Below are 20524 nucleotides of genomic sequence, written 5' to 3' on the forward strand. Positions count from 1 at the left end.
ATGGACATAAAAGAGACACCTTGGTTGGTTGCCTCCCACATGGGCCCAAAATGAGAGGGGAGTGACCTGCAACACAGGTATTTGCTCTTGGTCAGTAACGCCCCCCACCACGGAGCCACACTGATCTAGGCTGATCAAAACTTTTGCTCCAACTAAAAGTTTCCTTAATGTATATCATACTTTAAAAATGAATGTATAAATTAACATTTTAAGTGATCCTTTTCATTGTTGACTTGAAAAAAACATTCATAAACAAAATTTCTCAGAAATGTGCTATGGTCTGCTGTAGTAACAATAGAAATAGCCCAACAAAATAGCTTAAAATGTTTTATTAAGTATATGTAATATTACAGGGTAATATTTACAAAGTTATGTTTTTTTAAATAAAAAAGTACCTTGGCAAAGATTGCAGATATTCAAAGCTTCAACAGTGATAATTGATTTAATACATATAAAAAAAAAAACCTTTAAGGTAACACAGCTGTAAAACAACTTTGGTCTTTAAATCACTTCGGAAAATGGCTACTGACAAAGAGCACACCTTTAATTGCTATGGAAAAAGCCCCCAAGAGAGTATCTTGCTCATAGCAACACTGGAGTTTTCTTTATTTAGATTGTTGATGGACATTCATCTGGTGTGGGATTTAATTCTCAGCGATGGCTTCTGTAAATAATGCTCCATTTAATAAAAACAGAAATGTCTTCCTTTCTCACCAACCCTAAAAACAACACATCTAAGATTCCACTGACGTTGCCTTACAGAGAAGCTTATTACAAATGCTTTCTTTTTTTTCTAAAAGCTAAATTTATGGGAAAGCTGGACTTAAATGATAAGTAAGAGCTGTCAAATACCAAAGGCAGGAGACTGCCCATTCACTGCTCATCTCTTGAAAGGTACCTGGATTATCCCTTTTAGCCATGGAAACTCACAAAGGACCCCAGTGGGAGATGGCAGTTAGTGATATTGAAAATACAACATGTAAAACTTTCTGATCATACTCACCATCAAACAAAATATCATAAAAAGATAAAGGGTTGCCCAACAATCATTTCTCTAATTTCCAAGGACAGGTAGATAAAGGTGATGTATTTCCATACATAACATGACAGATGTCCATTTTTGAATACTCACTTTGGGACAAGAGAAATCTAGAAGTGGAATAGAGCTTAATTCTTATTGAGATGAAGGAGTAAACTCATCAGTTTTGAGCTTTATTCACTCAAACCACAATTTGTTTGGTCACTTACTATAGTGACTACAGCATCCTGGAAAGATCAATACTTCTGATTATGGGCTAGCCTCATTATTTTATTCTGACATTCTCAGAAATTTTAAACAGAATGAACCTGGAGTTTCCAGGTGAAAAATTACCACCTCTGAAGGTTTCCAGATTATGTGAAATTTGTCCTAAAAAGAAAACTCTTGCTCACTCTATTAAAAATAGTGGGACATCTACATACAACCAAGTCTCAACCATCAAATATATACTGGGTATCTCATGTATGTAAGACACTGAAGGGGAAAAAAAGGGGGGGGTGAAGCTCTGGCTATGCAGGAATTTTCAAATCAAGTGAGAGAAATGGGGAAGGAAGGGCGGAAAGACAATGTTTTGGGGCAGAGGGAAAATTTGATTTGGCCAGAAAGGTTGAAATGGTTGCTGCAAAAATGACAAATGGCATCACTCTGAGGACACACAATAAATAAAATTGGACAGAAGAATCAATGAAAAAAATGAGATCATGAAGTAAAAAGCAGATTATGGGGGAAACAGATATATGATGCCCAAAACATTGCTGGCAATTTTAATTAGGTGCAACAGGAAGTTGGGAGCCATGACAAGTCTGATGGAATGAGAATGAACTGGCCCAATGATGCCCAAGCAAGAGGGATGCCACTGCTGTGGTCCCTTTTCCAGAGAAGCTGACAATGACTCAAAACGAGACTTGCTTTCATCTGGCATTTATCCTGCTACCTCTCTGCCTTGTCTCATGCAGTGAATGCCTCCAAAGATAGGCAGCGTTAAAAACCACAAAGAATGGATAAGTCCCAGTTGAACCCTAAATAAAGGAGAGCTGACTGCATACTAAAAGGTACAATGTTAGTGTATTAAAAATTTCACTATAAAGATTTTCATAGCTGACTTTTTCTTAATAGAGAATAAGAATTTCAATCTTTTTCAAGTCCATCTGCTTTTTCCCTCCTTTCAATGAAATTGTTTTCTAAAGTAACAAACAATATTCCTAAAATATAAATATTTTCAGAAAAAAATGAGCAGCAGGAGCCATGCAAGTTGTATAAAGGAATACAGCTCCCTCTACATAATATAATATTTTGGACAGCAACACAAATAGGGAAAAATTAGTTTTCTTTTCTTTTTTTTCCAAGAAGCGCTGTCTTCATAGTGTGAGTGGTTTTCTGAGAGGCATCACAGGTCATAAATTCTGGGTTGCCCTGGGCAAACCACTTGGTCCCAACATGAAATATGACAATCAATTTGACATTAAAGAGGCACATGGGAACATTCAGTGGACTGAGAAATAACTATTCGTAATACGACTACAAATAGGAATGTCTTATTATTACACAAGCAGGAAGAATCACTAGTATTTTTAGAGGGTATTGGTGAGCAGTCAAAAGACTTGGCAATTGACCTAGAAGTTTTAAAAGTTTTAAGTGATCAAATATTCTCATCAAATACAATCATACTCAATAAAGATCTTTGTTTTTAAATGTTTTTGCTAAAAGCATGAATTAGCATTTGCTCTCCTGTAGGTACCCCACTGTTGTTTGTACAGAAGAAGCATGTGCCTGTCTTATACACGTGCACATACAAATACACACCCACAAAGGAGGAAAACGAGTGCTAATAACCTAAACATTCTCCAGGTGACCACACTGTCAGGACGTTAATTTTCTTCTAACGGAGTAGAAAACGGGGGGTTTTGCTTTACTTTTCAATCGTGGAGTCAGGGAGATATGAGGCAGGACACAGAAGGAAGATGATGAGTGTATATCATGCAACACAGATACAGTAGCTATAGAACCACCCTTTGGAGGGCTGGTCTATTGGCCTGACAGTGACACACACTTTGTTGCCATGCAGGGGACACATAGTTCAAACCTCAATCTTGGTTTTTCATGCCCCAGATCAGAAGAGAAGTGAAAAAACACCATAGATTGTGCCTTCAAATCCAAGAAGGGAATACATATGTTACAACCATCATTATTTTTGCTGAAATGTGTGAACACAGTTCTCTGAGAACAAGTCTGGCTCCTTTCTGCAATGATGCTACCATGTCACTGGACCATGTTCAAAGAGGAGAAAAGGTGCTACATCTTGCACAGCAGAAGCAAACAACAGGAGGACAAGACAGGGTTGAAAGGTTGTGTGAATAAAAGAAAAAGACAATCATCAGTAAAATTACCCTAAATCTATCGAAGGAAGAATGTGTGAATGGCAACCCCCAAGAGTGAACACCATGATCTCCAAGAGTATCACGTCGCACAAAAGCAACACACAAATGTTTCCAACTAAATTCCTGTCTGTACGTAATTTGCTATGCCCTTGACCTAGAAGTGGCAGACCCATATCCGGCTAACACCATAACTGCCAAAGTGGCTGTGAACCTCAGTTTCCTGAGCTTCGAAGGAAACCACCATTTTTCAGTGACATCTCTGGGTAACAACCAGTTTAGTCCCAGGTAATTCTCACGTTGAACCAATTTACACTGGTGACCGAAAGTCAAGAGGTCCTAGGATCTGACAGGCATCATTCTTGGAAGTTGCCCACTTTACTTTTGCCCCTAATCGAAGAAAATTAACAATAAAAAACTGGATTGCAATTGGGCACACAACACAGATTATAATTCTTTTATTAACTAAATCACAAATGCTTTGAATAAAAACTTAACTGTAATAACCATTTAAAAGTCAATGATTTACTTTCTCTTATAGATGAGAGTCACTTTTCTTGTTTTCTTCTCTTGAACAGTGAGTGAGTCAAGGTCAGGGTCCTTAAACAGAAGTGCATTCCTTTCACATCTTACTACTCTGCAAGTCAGAGTCCATCACTTCAATTCAGTTACTCTGAAAAATTGAGAAATGAACATTTAATGTGTCTATTTTCTATGCATTAACAAGTTGATTTATCTTAAAAATTTGGAATTTTTTCAAGTATACAATATCTGAAAATAAAGTATTCAATCTTAAGTTCGCAAAGGTCACAGATATAAGGCAGGCAGATCATTAATCATTTTCGTGGCAGGAAGGGAAAGGGCAATGCCAAATGAGAGTAAAGATCAACCAAGTCTGATCACTTTCATTTGCTGGGTTAGCTGAGGACAAACCAAGGGATGCTGATTTTGTAAAGCAAAAGATACTGCTCATAGAATACTATTCCATCACATTCACTTTACATCTGTATCATTTAATTTAATGCAAGTGAAACAAAGATGTGATTAGGTATAAATCAAAGAGGAAATCTTCCCTAGGAGGGTCCTTTGAACCTCACTCATGGATGAGGCAGACACACTGTGAGCATCATGCTGTTAGCTGTCAGCTCAACGATCCCACCAGACAGACATTTAAAATTAACCGACAAATTCTGAACAGCTAAATATTAGCAAATTAAGGACATTTCAAAGGTCATTATTGATTTTATGTGTTATTAACAAATAAAAACTGCTATATCTCCCCATACAGTGGTTCAAAAAAAGTCACATCTTAAAGGAAATTAACAATGGAAATGGTACTCAAGGTTTTATACTGGCTTTCTGACCATGGGGAAAGGGGTTTCATTACTCTAATCAACTAAAGAAGAATTACTCCACAATAGAAAAGGAAAGAACAAAAAATTTTAAAAAAATAGGACACCAGAATGAAAACATAAGCAAACCATGCCACAATTCCACGCACCAGTTCTTTGTTTAATACCATTTCGTTTATTCCTACTAACTATGATTTTTTTTGGATGGCCTTAGTTAGTATAATAAAACATGCATTTTTGTAATAAAGGCTGTGACACACAGCTACAAAAGTGGGATCATTCTGTGCCTCCTTGTTAAACACAGCCTAAACATTGTTTTAAACTTAATCCACCAACACACAATTGTGTGATTTTACTCTTAGGCAAACATTAATTGTATTCGAGAATATAGACTCTTGAGATAAATGCTGCACTTTTGCAAGAGAGGTGAGCAGGTAGGTCACAGACTTTAAAACAGTGAAATGGAAAGTGAGCTATTTCAAATGATCAAGACATGACAGCAAATACTAAACATATGAAGAAGTTTTTGACAAGGTAAAAACACATTAAAATGCAAACAGAACTAAATGAATACTTATAGCATTCAATATCTCTGACTCCTTTACAAATGTGTTTGAAATATTTAATAAAAATTTTAAATTGTTAGACCAGAGTCCGCCCCACCCCCCCAAAAAAGAAAAAACTGGAGTGACCAAAATTTTTCTCTCTCTCTTTTTATTTATTTCTAGAGGCCTGGTGCACAAATTTGTACACAGGTGTGTCCCTTGGCCTGACTGGCGATTGGGGCCCCCTCATCCAGTCCCAATCAGGGCTGATTGGGCTGGCAGGCCAGGGGGAGGGACCACGGTTGGTTGGCTGTGGGAGCACACTGACCACCCAGCCGGCTGCGGGGAGGGACCTCAGGAGGTTGGCTGGCCGTGGGAGGTTGGCTGTGGAGTGCACTGACCACCAGGTGGCAGCTCCTGCATTAAGCGCCTGCCCCCTGGTGGTCAGTGCACGTGATAGGGACTGGTCGACCGGTTGTTCGGTCAACTGGTGGTAACAGTCGCTTAGGCATATATATATGGAGAGAGAGAGAAAGAGAGAGATTTTTAAGGGAGGGCAGGGAAGAGTTGGTATTTGTTTGTTTTTTAACTTTTTTTTGTTGATCCCTAGAGAGAGAGAGAGGGAGAGAGATAGAGAGATGAAACATCAATGAAAGAGAAACATCATGGATCAGCTGCCTCCTGCACTGGGGATCAAGCCTACAACTTGAGCATATGTGGAACCAATGATCTCTTGGTTCCTAGGTGGATACTCAACTGCTGAGCCACACCCACTGTGCTCTCTCTCTCCTTTTAAATCCTCTCCCTAAAGGTTAGAAGCAAGTTCCTTTATGAAAAAGCAGAGATATTAAGCCCCCATGGGTTAAATGCAACAAAATCACCAACACAAGCACAAAAGGAACTCTGTCAAGATTATAAAGATTTGTGCCAGATTATCTACATGTCATATAAAAACCATTTACAGTAACTGTCACTGCATCTGAAAGGTGTTTTTTTAAAAAGCAGTAGTTTCTCTTTGCTGTGAGCAGTACAACTGGAGATCTGATGAGTGACACCCTACAGCTTTTATATGACTAGTGGTGCAATTTTAATATAGTAGATTTAAGTTTTGTAAATCAAGACATGTAAACCTTTATGCTTTGACAGTGTCCCTTTTATTTAAAATGCCATATTTCTAAGAAGCAATTTTATTTCTTTTCAATGTCCGTATTTTAACCAATCTATAATTGTATGTGCTTTTTATACTTACCATCATTCATCATTCCTTTCGATTCTTTAAATGCTAAGAATTAGTAACAAGCCAAGCAAGCGATTAGTAAGGTTCCACAATTAAAAATCATTTCTAAATAAACAACTAGGTAGTAATATCATGCCAACCATTCCACAGCTGTCAATACAAATTAATTTTAAGGCATCTGATTACAATGCCTTTCTGTGGATCATACCCACAGCCCCCCACAAATAAAATAATCAGTTGAGAATATAGATCTAGATTTAGGGAGAAAGAAAGTGAAATGTTTTGGTCTCACTCCATGGTGAGAGACTATATCTTCCTAAAATTTATAAATCAGAAATTATAATTGAGATTCTTCTATACTGGGGGTGCTGCTACAGACTTCATCTTGGCCAGTATAAGAAAGCAGTAGTCCCCTTGCCCAATATCACTTGCTAATGCATGCAACTACTTGGGAGACACAGAGCAGTGCATTTTTCTCAGAGGTGAGAACATTACAAAACAATACTCTTAATTCTTGATTAATAATCAAAAAAAAGAGGTCAAGGAAGAAAAAAAAAACAACACTGGATTTTTCCCAAGGCATAGACAAAACTGCTTGGGGGCCAGTTAAAATTATGATCTGGTAATAGATCAAGAAAAATATACAAGTTTGTAATAATCACATACCATTAAGGGGTTCCTCTACAGCTTTCTGAAAAATATGTAAAACACATTTATATAAAAATAGAATCTATTTCATGTCCTTCATATTGAAATTTGTATATGCTAACATTTAAACTATGTAGTAGACAGTGAATCCTATGGTCTAAAGGAAGGCAATAAAGGTTAAAAAGCAAAGCTTGCCAAGTCTCACTAATACAGCAGTTCTCAACCTGTGGGTCGCGACCCCTTTGGGGGTCAAACGACCCTTTCACAGGGGTTGCCTAAGACCATTGGAAAACTCATATATAATTACATATTGTTTTTGTGATTAATCACTATGCTTTAATTATATTCAATTTGTAACAATGAAATTGGGGGTCACCACAACATGAGGAACTGTATTAAAGGGTCGTGACATTAGGAAGGTTGAGAACCACTGCACTGATAGTTTAAGAAGTGTCTTATTTTCAACATTCTTTTTCTGTGCAGAATTTCCCACCCCACCTAGTCTCTGTCTATTCAAGAAATCCTAACTTTTTGAAAAAATTATTGAAGTCCAAAATACATAGCAACATAATAAATAGGACAGTTAAACAAGAGATAAGAGCAAAACAATCATTTGTAAGTCATGCAAAAAAAATGTGTTAGGATTTAATGGCTGGATAATCTCTAACAGAGGCACAAGAAAAGCTGCTGTGTGTTTGTGACAGTGTAGCTATGGCACCAGTCTTAGAATAAACACCCATGGTAGAGCACCACTACTCCCGCTTGCCTTTCAGGCATGTCTGTTGAGGCTCATCAGAATTAGCAGCATATGCAATCCCCACTTCCTGCCACACAGGAGTCTCACCTGTGGCATTCCAGGTACAGCTACCATTAAATCCTTTATGGGAAGATGAGTACAATATAGTCCTTTCCAATGTTATTTGCAAAATGTAGCTTTTGTGCAAATAAGCTACTTTGTGCAAATGACGAATCTCTATTTATAAAGGTTTTCTTTTAACCCATCTCATTTATTTCTCTCAGTTTATCTCCTAAATTTACTCCTTTTCTTGGAATTTACTCAGAAAGCTTAATAAGATATCCAAAGATATAGTGAAAATGACAATACAGTGTGGAGGAAGGAAAATGCTTATAAAATGAGGGAAATGAATCATAATTCGAAACAGATACTTTAAAGCAACATTTACATTTATTTTAATTATAGATTATTATTTTAAGTAAAATAATGTAATTTAATATAAATTTATCCCTCATTTTAAGCCTGAAATACTGTTTTGTATATGCACATCAAATAAATATAACAGGTAAGGCGATGTATTGGAGTCAGCTTTCCTCAGCAGAGACAATGACCATTATTCTTACACATAAACTGTTCAGTACTGGGTATAAGAAGTCTGCATTATCATAAGAAATCATTTATATGTCATTGCTGCTAAATGACCAAACATAGGTTTTAAAATAGAATTGGATCTATTCATGCAAAGGTTATGAAATGACTTCATTGTTCTCTTAATTTGATGTTACACTAAACAGATAGCAAAAGAGTTCAATATCTCAGTTACCATTCCTCAGTCGAAACTACCAAGTGATCAGACCCAATTCATTTAAGAAATTTTAACTTACCCTAGGAGGCTGTATAGCCCTCTGATTGGAAGCTGATAAAATTAAAACACAAGAAAATGATTAATAAATAAAGAAATTAAGCCAGTCCACTGTTTAGTTTTAAAATAAAATGTTTAGGGCTAAAATTAGAGGTGCCAAAAAGTCCCATCGAGTTTCAGTTTTGATAGTCTATTTAGAAATTACAGAATCTTCACCTAGCTGGTGTGGCTCAGTGGTTGAGCATCGACCCATAAATCAGGAGGTCATGGTTCCATTCCTGGTAAGGACGCACGCCAGGGTTTCAAGCTCAATCCCATGTCGGGGGCTTGCAGGAGGCAGCCGATAGAGGATTCTCTCTCATCATTGATGTTTCTCTCTCTCTCTCCTTCTTCCTTCGTGTCTAATATCAATACAAATATATTTTAAAAAATAAAGAACGCTCTGAATTATATGAATTGATAGATTAAAATGGTGCAAATAATCCATCTGCATCAAATAATAAACATACCCATCTGCTCACTTGCATATACCATATCTCCCCCACTTTGTGGTGGAAAAACTCTGTCATCCGCCCATCCCACAGTGGACTCAACATCCTCCCTACTAAGTGGGCAGAATGTGACAGTGACCAATCTCTGCCTTTGCTCCATTGCCCACGCTTAGCTCACTGCTCTTGTTCCTTGTAGCCTAGTTTTTTTCTTTTCTTTCATCTTTCCAGTTTTCAAACCTCCAAGTAGGTAACAAATGAAAGAAAATATTCAGATCCCTTTGAGTTTAAAGAATTACTATAGTTAGTTTCAGCTACAGCCAAGTCCTTCTCTATGTGTTCCTTCTTAGCTTACCCTTCACTGCTTCTGAATGGATTGGTTAATGAAGATGAAGGAATATAGGGCATGAAGAATGTGACAAAGGAAAAAGAACTGCTCTAGGTGCATAAAGAAGAAGAGAGAACTTCCTTACAAAATCCAAGCGAGGAGTACCCAGAGCAGCTAAAACCAGTCCCAAATACAGAATCAGGGTCCTGCAGATAGAAAAGCCTCAACCAACAACATCCTGTGAATGACTCTGGAGGAGGAGGATGCTACCAGTTACAGTAGTCAACCACACTGCTCTGAACTGGATGACAGCACTGGGTTTGCTTATTAGTAGGTTGACACAGGCCTCAGAACTGCTCTAGTTTTCTATGCTATTTATTTACCACCTTTTCTCCAGACCCACTTTATGAAGCTCCCAAAGCTGATGGGAAATGTGGGTAAGTGAGACCCGACTCAAGGGCAGCCACTCTCTAGGTGGGCCAGAAGCTGATAAGGCTCTGGAACAGGGAAAATGACTGCTGACTGGCCTGGAAAGTTTCTTCTCCCCCTGACATCTGAAGGGAGAGTATCAGATGAAGACTAGAAGTTGGCGATGGTAAAGGAAGATGACAAGGAAAGTAAGCAAGAAGCTCAAAGCTTACAGCTCTAGGTAAGAAAAGCTATCAGTGAGAAGACATAACTAAGATGAAGAATAAGAACGTAAAAAGGAGAGGATGAGCTAGTTGGCTATCAGGGAAAGAACCACCGAGAGAGGAACCAAGTAACCATACCTGGCAGAAGGGCTAACTGACTCTTGTTCCTGAGAGGGCAGCATGATGACTCAGTCCTTGGAAACATACTGGATCCTTCCACTTCCTAAACTACCTACTGTTCCACTCTCTGTGAGGCCCACTTACGTACCAGCTCTCATGAGATTCCCTTCACTTTACTGTCGTTTTAAATAAAGCTCCCTCACTGGAGGTACACAGAAAGTGGTTTGGTCCTTGCAACCAAACAAGAAGAACACCCATTTTTATAGTACTATGGAGAGAAATGGGTTTGGCAATATCAGTGGATTCACATTTAGCAGTTTTCCAAATGAACCAGGCAGAATTACAGAACTTTATTAGGCCCATCATGACTGTCACATGTATATAACTCACTTCAACTAAGCCATGCCCTCTATCTATGTTCCATCCAAGAAAAGCGAACTAACCAGCTATGAAAATTACTGAGTGCTAAAGTGAAGGGTCGGAGGTCAGATTTTAGAGTTATATTTTTGAGCTCAGAAATTTATTCATCAGAATTAGTAATAAGAACTGCCAAGTTGCTCCTTTTCTATCCTAATCACATATAAAGAATAGTTTATGAGCTCCAATTCTCAGGCACAAGGAACATCAGATTTGCTGAGCCTATTCTGAAAAAAAAAAAAAAAAAAAAAAGGATCTACAAAGAACAGTGATTCAAAGGGACACAGGTCAGCTGTGGTCCCTCTAATATAATAAAACCAAACAGCGCAGAAGTTAATTTTGCCTGAGTTAATCCTCTCCAATGGGCATCTGACCTATGTAACAGAAGAATGACTGTAATGTATCTGCTGCCACCACGGGCCTAAGGCAACAACAGCCACATCTACATCATTTTTAAAACCACAAAGCCTTAAGCATTCCCTATGAGCTCACTTGCAATGTTTTGACTTACTCTTTTCTCCCTGAAACACTTGCCACATGTCATAAATATAATTCTAGTTTGTGCATTTTCAGAAATACTTTTTTTATTGATACCAGAATTCACCTTACCTCCACATTGGACAAGACAATATCACTGAAATTTTTATATATCTCTCTCTATTCCATGTCATTCTAATATATCTGAGGTGTGGTCAATATGGTTTCTGACTACTACAAGGTTGATTTGTATCAAAACATGATTATAGTCCTTATACTAGTAATAGCTCTAAAAAATTAACAAGTATATAAACACCCTATATAAATAACAAGCCTAACTTGACCGAGATACTTTTAATCTCCTATACATTCTCATATTATCATTGTTTCCAGTGCCTAGTTTCATTTTATAAAATTTAAATCCTTCTATGAAAAAGAATCCAACACAGTTAAAGAAGAAGACCAGAGAAAATGAAAGTTAAAATCTTACTCCTTAAAGTAACAGGTAAGGGTACAAATTTAAACTCGGAAATAATACAAATGATCAAAGTTAAACATCTCATAGGAACATTAACTTAATCTTAAAAAGATAGCTTGGATTTTTTTTTTTCTTTTTTGTAACTATATGAGGATTTTATTGCATTTAAGTTGAGACACATTCAATTAGGCATTTCCAAAACAGAGCATCTGCAATGAGTAAAAGTTATTTTGGAAACATTTACAATTTTTACTTCCTGTTTCAAATGCTCAAATTTGCAACCTTAATGTTACACATACTCAGCTTCACAGACTCTATAAGAAACACACATCCATTTTCCTAGTCTACAGCAGCATCTACAGAGCAACGTTCCTGTACCTTTGCTCTTCTTGCCCTTCAACTGAAGGCAGGGGTGCCTCTGAACTCTGGCATCAGGCAGGTTGATGTGAAAAGTTAATTTAGAATATTATCACCATGTCAATAAAATGGGTTAAAGTCTTAATTTACACATGGCATATTTAAGTATAAGAAAGAAAAAAATAACCTGGTAAATTTTCATAATTTCCCTTTGCTTTTAATGTGAGAATAGTACGTTTGTAATGTTATGGCTTCTTAGGGATGTTGGCAATGGAGAAGAGGGGAGAGCAAGGTCAAGGGGGTGGCAGCTAGACAATGCCTGTTTCCATTTGAGTCAGCATCTCCAGACCTATTGGCAACTGTACTGCACATCCTTCTTTGTTAGACATGAAAGGCATGGGGGGTATGGCAATAAAAGGGAGGGCAAACCAGATAATGAAGGAAAAAATAACAAAGATCTGACCATCAGTGAGTGACACCTAATACTACATAATGCTGTATGGGTACTGTAGCTCACATACTGTTCTCAGGCATTCACAGGGAGTAACATAATCAGCAGTGTCATCTTCCAGAACCAGACCAATGGTGATTAGAAGGAAGATTCAACAAAAATAGAATATGTATCAAAATTCATAATGTGATGCTCCTGATAGCTACCAAATGAAGGCAATTCTGCTTTATAAGTCTTAATTGTATTTTAAGAATTTATGAGGCATGAACTGAAAAAATTTCAGTGACAAAATCACCCTAACTTTATGAACACATAAACTAAAGATAGGTAAATTTTATTTAATTGTACTGTGTTTTAATTATTTAATAAACATTAATTAAAGGGAGACAAAGAATATATAACAGAATTGAACTCCATGCATGACCAGTCAGCAAAAGCTGAAGTTCAAAAATAAAGATAAAATTTCTTTGAAAGTACTGTGCAAGTCATATGGAAAATTATTTGACTATTTGAATTTGTTAAATTAAAAAATTATTTGAATTGAATAATTCAAGGTTTATATGAATTTTTTAAAATATATTTTATTGATTTTTTTACAGAGAGGAAGGGAGAGAGATAGAGAGTTAGAAACATCGATCAGCTGCCTCCTGCACACTCCCCACTGGGGATGTGCCCGCAACCAAGGTACATGCCCTTGACCAGAATCGAAACTGGGACCCTTGAGTCCGCAGGCTGATGCTCTATCTACCCGCTGAGCCAAACCGGTCAGGGCTATATGAATTTTTATAAACACATAAGTAATGCCAAAAGCACAAACACTGATTTTTTTACTTCATTAGTTTGTAACTTTTGATTATTCTGATAAATGTTTAAGAGTTGACTTTACTTCATAAATTTAGAGTGATTTAAGGAACACTAAGAAAAAACAGATTGTAGAGAACATCTTTAGGCACTCACTATTAAAAGCACCTATCTCATTATTTATGTATTAAAAATAACTTATACAGTCCAGCTGGTGTGGCTCAGTGGTTGAGCTTCAACCTATGAACTAGGAGGTCATGGTTCGATTCTGGGTCAGAGCACATGCCTGGGTTGCTGGCTTAACTCCCAATGGGGGGCGTGCAGGACTTAGCCAATCAATGATTCTGTCTCATCATTGATGTCTCTGTCTCTCTCTCCCTGTCCCTTCCTCTCTGAAATCAATAAAAATATACTTTAAAAAATAACATATACAAAAATCTGTAAACTAAAAATTGGCAGATTGAGTACAAAGTTTAGACACAATAAGTTGATTCCACACTTAATAACAATTGATTTTAAAAATAACAAAAGCCTAAATTTTAAAACACAATGTTTTTATTATAGTGTAATGCTTTTCACTAAAAATATTTCAAAGTCAATTATCAGAGGACACTGCTCTTAATTAGCAAAAATGACAGATTTTGAATTTCAATTCCTGTCCACTTCTGGGCGTCAAGGCCTATAAACAGTCCAGTCTGCAAGAAGAGCAAGTGAGAAGTAGGTCTCTGTGAAAGACCTCTATCACACAAACAATGGCCAATTAAAAACCCTTTTCTATTTATTAAAATCAATCCTCAACCAGTTCTCCTTTTCCATAGCATTAAAAGGTTTATGCATTCGAAAACATACAGCCATTTTCTTTTAAACGAGGCTATAATCTAAACTTTTCAATATCTCATGATTTCTACTTTTTTCATTAGTTTCCAATACATTTCTTTGATCCTAAGCCGTACGAACCAACCAAAAGCATTTTCCAAATCACAGTATATTTGAAATTCTTGGCATAGACTAACAAAAATGAAAGTTGACTTACCAACAAATTTCATATAAACTAATCCAAGTAATTCCGCTAAAGCTATAATACCCAATCCTGAAATCAGAAGAGGACCATGCATTGGGGTGCACTCTGCAAAAACAAATAAAATTTTTATATTAGAAATTCACATTAAATAACTGAAGTTCTTAAAAGCAACAATAACAGTAATAAAATTAAGTTTTAGGGAGAGTAATTATTTTTCTCATTATCAAGAAACAAAAATTACCTACATATGTACCTGCATTATTAACTCAGTCAATGAAATGACTCCAAATTATTAAAATAGAAAAGCTTTGTTGGCATAGCATGTACCTTATCACATCAAGACTAATTGGAAATAGTTTGTGAAGCCTAAGCCTCCACCCAATGTTTACTTTAAAAGCTCGTTCACAAATACAGGCAGCCCATAAGCTATATTCAGCCAATAGGAAAGCACTAATCTCAGGGGGGACAAAATGATAGTGAAAAATGAAAGAACCTCATAACACTGAATGCTGGCAAGAATGTAGAGCAACAGAAATGTGCATTCATTGCTGGTGGGAACACAAAATGGTAATTTACTACAAAACTAAATATATTCTTAACATGCAATCTAAGCAATTGCACTCCTTAGTATTTTCCCAAATGAAGTTGAAAAGACATGTCGACACAAAAACATGCACTTCTATATTGTGTGTCTAGTTCTGTGATTTTATAACAAATCATTACCTTTCCCAGGTACTGAAAGCAACCAAGATGTCCCTCAATAGGTGAATGGATAAACAGACTATCATCCATTCAAACAATGGAATATTATTCAGTGATAAAAAGGAATGACTTATCAAACCAAACAAAGTCATGGAGGAAACTTAAATGCCAATTTGAGAAAGCTAGATAGTATATGATTCCAAGCTTAAGACATTTTGGAAAATGCAAAACTATGGAGGCAGTAAAAAGATTGGTGGTTGCCAGGGGTTTCTGAATAGGGAAGATGAATGGGAAGAGCACAGAGGATTTTCAGGGCAAGTAAACTTTTCTATATGATATTCTATGACTATGATCCATGTCATTATCTCTATATATATAAAAGCCTAAGCAACCCTTCCAACTGAACAACAGGAATGATGAACATTGACCCAGACCTTGCTGCAGGGCCCCTGACAACCACTATCTGGTTCACCCACACCCCAACCCCAGTCAGGAGGGATGAGGGAGCCCAATTCCTCATGGAATCAGCCAGGCCTTAGCTTGCAGGTGGGGCCCTGATAGCCCCAAATCTGGTTCAACTGCACCCAGGACCCAGACAGGAAGGAGGAGGGAGCCCAATTCCTTGGGGAATCAACTGTTGGTTAGCTTGCTGCTGGGGCCAACCTCCTGCAGTCCCTTCCCCCAGCCAGCTGGCTCCCCCTATCGGCTCCGATCACTACCAGGCCAAGGGACCCCACTCATGCACAAATTCGTGCATCGGGCGTCTATTACATTTATAAAAATCATAGAATGTACAACACCAAGATAAACCCTAATATGAACTATACGCTTTTAGGCGATAATGCTGTGTCAATGTTAGTTCAACAGACTGTAACAAATGTACTACTTGGTGGGAGATGTTGATAGTGGAGGAAGCTGTGAGCAGATGGAGAGTAGAGGGGAACTCTATTTTCCACTCAGTTTTTCTGTGAACCTACAATTCTCTAAAAAATAAAGTCTATATATTTAAAACAGAATAATAAAGACAAAAAAAGGAAAGAAAAAAAGAGCTCTAAGAACAATTACTGGTAAGAAGAGAAATTGTTTAGAGAAGATTGTGACCCTTACCTGAGACACAGAGGCTTAGTCCGACCACAGAGAGAACAAAGCCCAGCACCTGAAGGATCAATATGGTGATGCTGAAGGAGGACATCCCAATAGCTGGAGCTGCAAGGAAAAAGCATGTTGCAAGTGTTTAAGAAGCAATCACTTCCACTTGCATTTCATACAGTCAAGGTCAGTATCCTAGGACCGAAGACTGACTCTGGAGCTCCGTGTCAGGTGGTGGCTGCTTTCCCAGTGACCTAAGCCATCTCTCTCCACTCCAGCAGTCAGCTCCACATTCACATCCTTTCATTTCTGCAGGGAGCTGAGCTGCATTGGCAGTTTTTACCCCAAATCTTAGAACAATGCTGCTTTTACCACACGTGGCTATTTCACCACAGGAGTGGCTATTAGCAGGGCCTCACCACGTGCACACCACGTGCACTCTGGTGGAGAACCACTGTGCAAGCATGCCACTGTAGACATCATAACCTCTAATTGTGATTTTAGAACAAATTATACCATCTTAATATATAACAACCCAGAGACAGGCTCTCATACCAAGTGTTAAATGTGCAAATGGAAAAAAATAGATTCTTTAATAATAATAAAAATATTTAGTGATTTAACCCAAAAATGGAGTGAAAAATGTTACCAATTATAGGTTAGATAGCTCTATCATCTTTTAAAACTACAATGTTAAGATTTGCAATAACTCTTTATGATTTATAACCGTATTTTGTATAACTAGTTCTTTAAAGAGAGTTTTAGCAAAAGAAGAGAATGAGAATGTTAATATCTACTTATAACTTCAAAAACTGAAATAAGAATATGAAGATAATCATTAAGAAATTATGTAGCATAATTTTAAAAATCCACTATTGGCATTAAATATATCTCTGAAAATCACTTTTTTTATAAAATTAATACCTTGATAACCTAATATAACATTAAAATTAATCCATATAGGGAAAATTTCACTAAGAATAGCTTTTATCTTATCTAATAAAAGAATAATATGCAAATTGACCATCACTCCAACACACAAGATGGCTGCCCCATGTGGACACAAGATGGCCAGCAGGGGAGGGCAGTTGGGAGGGACCAGGCCTGACAGGAAGGGCAGTTGGGGACGACCAGGCCTGCAGGGGCGGGCAGTTAGGGGTGACCACACCTGCATGGGAAGGCAGTTGGGGGCGATCGGGCCGGCAGGGGAGCAGTTAGGCGTTAATCAGGCTGGCAGGGGAGTGGTTAGGAGCAATCAAGCAGGCCGGCAGGCGAGCGGTTAGGAAATAGCAGTCCTGGATTGTGAGAGGGACGTCTGACAGCCCGTTTAGGCCCGATCCCACCTGGCCTAAATGGGCAGTTGGACATCCCTCGAGGGGTCCCAGATTGGAGAAGGTGCAGGGTGGGCTGAGGGACACATACACTCCCTCCCTGCACAAATTTCATGCACCGGGCCTCTATTTGTATTGTAAAAACCTAACTCTTATTATATTATATAAAACCATACAAAAATATTTTAATCAAAAATGCTGCTTTTTAAATGAAAAAGGGCACAATCATGCTAAAACAACAAATACTTACCTATCATAAAAACAGAGTACTGAAGTAATATTAATATCACTGTAGGTACTACAATTAAACCAAGTCCACTGGCTCTCTTTGTTGAATATTCACCTGTTGATAAATAAAATTAACATTTAAAATATTTTCCTACTTACTTCCTACTCTATTGAAAGTTAAAGTACTCAATTTATTAAATGTATTCATCTCAATACTACTCTTATCAATTGCAAAACATTTAAAAATAAACTCTTCCCCAAAACCTCACACAAAATAAGTGACTTTTTAAAAAAAATATATATTTTATTTATTTTTTACAGAGAGAAAGGGAGAGAGATAGAGAGTTAGAAACATCGATGAGAGAGAAACATCGTATCAGGTGCCTCCTCCACACCCCTACTGGGAATATGCCCGCAACCAAGGTACATGCCCTTGACCGGAATTGAACCTGGGACCCTTGAGTCCGCAGGCCAATGCTCTATCCACTGAGCCAAACCGGTTAGGGAAAGTGACTTTTTTTTAAAGACCAAACTGAAGACATCTAAACGTAAACATCTAAATCTCAACATGTGGAAACATTCAATTGGCTTTTCCTCCTTCTTAACTACCCTGGAGCCTCTTACCAATCCCTTCATTTGCTATATTCAATCTGTCCTAAACTCAAAATAGCTATTCTTTGTAGCTGTCTTCTTAATTCATCCTTTTCTCCCCACACCCTCACTAACTCCAGCTGCAAAGAGAGCTGCCAAATTTCTGTTCCTAAACATTACACCCATATTTTATTCTGTTAATAAAACGAAGGCTTTCTACTGTCTACACTTTGAGTCCCAGCCTATCCCTGCCGTTCTTTCCATGTGCTGCATACCCTTATTCCCCAATTCCATTCTCATCCTCCAAAGGCAAATGTAGTTTCAGATTGATTTGCTTCCCATGTTCATTCCCACTTCCATGTCTTGCCTAATGAAGTTTGCCTTTGCAGTGGGTTGAATGGTGGCCCCAAACATCTGCCTACCTCATAATTCCTGGAATCTGTGAATTAGGGTGAGCATTACATTATATGGCAAAACATATGAAAAAAATCTAGGATCTTGAAAGAAGGAAATTATCCTAGATTAACGAAGTGGGGCCTAAATTCAATAATAAGTGTCTTTGGAAGAGAGAGGCAGAAGGAGTTTTGACACAGTGGAAATTGGAGTTACGCTGCCAGAAGCCAAGGAATTGAAACGATTGCTAGCAAACACCAGAAAATAGAAGAGGCAAGGAATGGATTCTCCCCAAGAGTCTTGGGAGGGAGTATAGTCATGATGACATCTTTACTCCAGACATAAGGTTTTCAGAACTGATAGAATTGCTATTGTTTTGTAACACCCAGTTTGTGGTAACTGGTTCCAGCAGCTCCACCCCCAATAATGTTCTCAACCTTATCAGCCCTGATTTCCTTTATAGTAACTGCAGATCTTACCTGGGACGAAGAGAATGGCTCCAACAATGACAAATGTAGTGAGCACTAGTCCAGCCACAAATAAAAGAATGGTTTTCTCCTTCGTAACACTGGCATTATATTTAAGTGCTTGAAAGAAAAAACAAAAAAAAAATTCCATGAACTCAGTTTCAAGAAGTGAAGCCATTTCTGTAACTTAAAAAGTGCAGAAACAAACTGATAACTTCCTATAATCTAATAACCTTTGAGGAATAACTCCATTATATCATGTCAAGCTACCTGAAATATTTTTCATAAGTCAGTCAATGACTAAACAGTGTCATAGCAGTATAAATATGGATGCTGAATTTATGGGTGATACTTTTATTCCCCTATACTTTAAAGATGAAGTCGTATACACCATGCTTTCTCAATTGGGGCATTATTAACATTTAGGGCCAGGTAAGTCTTTGTGGTGGAAGGGGGCTGATCTGTACATTTAGAAGGTTTAGTAGCATCCCTGCCTCCCTCCAAACTGCATGCCAGTAACAGCCCCAGTTGTATCAATCAATGTCTCTAGACATTGGGAAATGTCCCAAGGAGTAAAACTGCCTCAGACTTACAACTGATATTGATAATACTGATGGGAAATAATTGGTAATGCTGAGAAAAAGAGAACTTTGTTCCACCTTATATAAAATTAGTAAAGCATCTGGAAATCTAGATATTTTGTTTTGAAAAAGTAGAATAAAATTGGACAAATCACACCCTCTTGATATCAGGAGGGAAGGGAATGCTTAAATTATTCAAGTAAAATCTATATATACTAGAGGTCTGGTGCACGAAATTCATGCACAGGTAGGGTCCCTAGGCCTAGCTGGTGATCAGAGCCGATCTGCGGGGTGACTGGTCAGGTGATTGGAGGGTCCCTGCTGGCACCCGCCTTTGTTGGCCTGGAGCTGCCCACTAACTGGCCCCACCTCCCACTGCTGCCAGTCTGGGCCTGAGGGCTGGGGGCAGCTCCTGTGTTGAGCATCTGCCCCCTGGTAGTCAGTGTGCATCATAGCGACTGATAATTCCGCCTTTCTGTTGATTTGCATATTAGGCTTTTATTATCTATACTAATAAAAGGGTAATATGCTAATTAAACCAGGTCGACCGGACATTTTCCGGAAGTCTGACTTCCTTTCAGACAGGTAGGGGGTGACCAGGCTGGCAGGGGGGCAGTTAGGGGACGACCAGGCTGGCAGGGGACCAGGTAGGGGGCAATTATGCTGGCAGAGGCAGTTAGGGGCAATCAGGCAGGCAGATGGGTGGTTAGGGGTGATGAGAAAGGCAGGCGAGCAGTTAGGAGCCAGTGGTCCTGGATTGCATCCCACAGGGCCTAAA

The 20524-nt window shown here is 38.1% G+C and overlaps 1 protein-coding gene across 3 annotated transcripts in view; it reads right to left on the reverse strand.

Annotated features, from left to right (window-relative positions):
* Positions 1–314: 314 nt before the first annotated feature.
* LOC139003820 (leukocyte surface antigen CD47-like) overlaps positions 315–20524 on the reverse strand; it is a 59191-nt gene continuing 38981 nt past the window's right edge. Inside the window, exons 4-11 of one of the 3 annotated variants that reach the window (XM_070406142.1) lie at positions 19178–19285; positions 17737–17829; positions 16174–16272; positions 14377–14469; positions 8817–8848; positions 7215–7239; positions 6561–6593; positions 315–4087 (exon numbers count right to left, since the gene is read on the reverse strand). In XM_070406142.1, the coding sequence (XP_070262243.1) occupies positions 4083–4087; positions 6561–6593; positions 7215–7239; positions 8817–8848; positions 14377–14469; positions 16174–16272; positions 17737–17829; positions 19178–19285 (488 nt within the window). In that variant the 3' untranslated portion in view covers positions 315–4082. The remainder of the gene's footprint in view (positions 4088–6560; positions 6594–7214; positions 7240–8816; positions 8849–14376; positions 14470–16173; positions 16273–17736; positions 17830–19177; positions 19286–20524) is intronic. The other 2 variants (XM_070406143.1, XM_070406144.1) reach the window with 2 other exon arrangements.

The sequence above is a fragment of the Myotis yumanensis genome, unplaced genomic scaffold (assembly GCF_028538775.1).
Source record: "Myotis yumanensis isolate MYYU_CA2020_CCGP unplaced genomic scaffold, mMyoYum1.0.hap1 SCAF_2, whole genome shotgun sequence".
NCBI lineage: Eukaryota > Metazoa > Chordata > Mammalia > Chiroptera > Vespertilionidae > Myotis > Myotis yumanensis.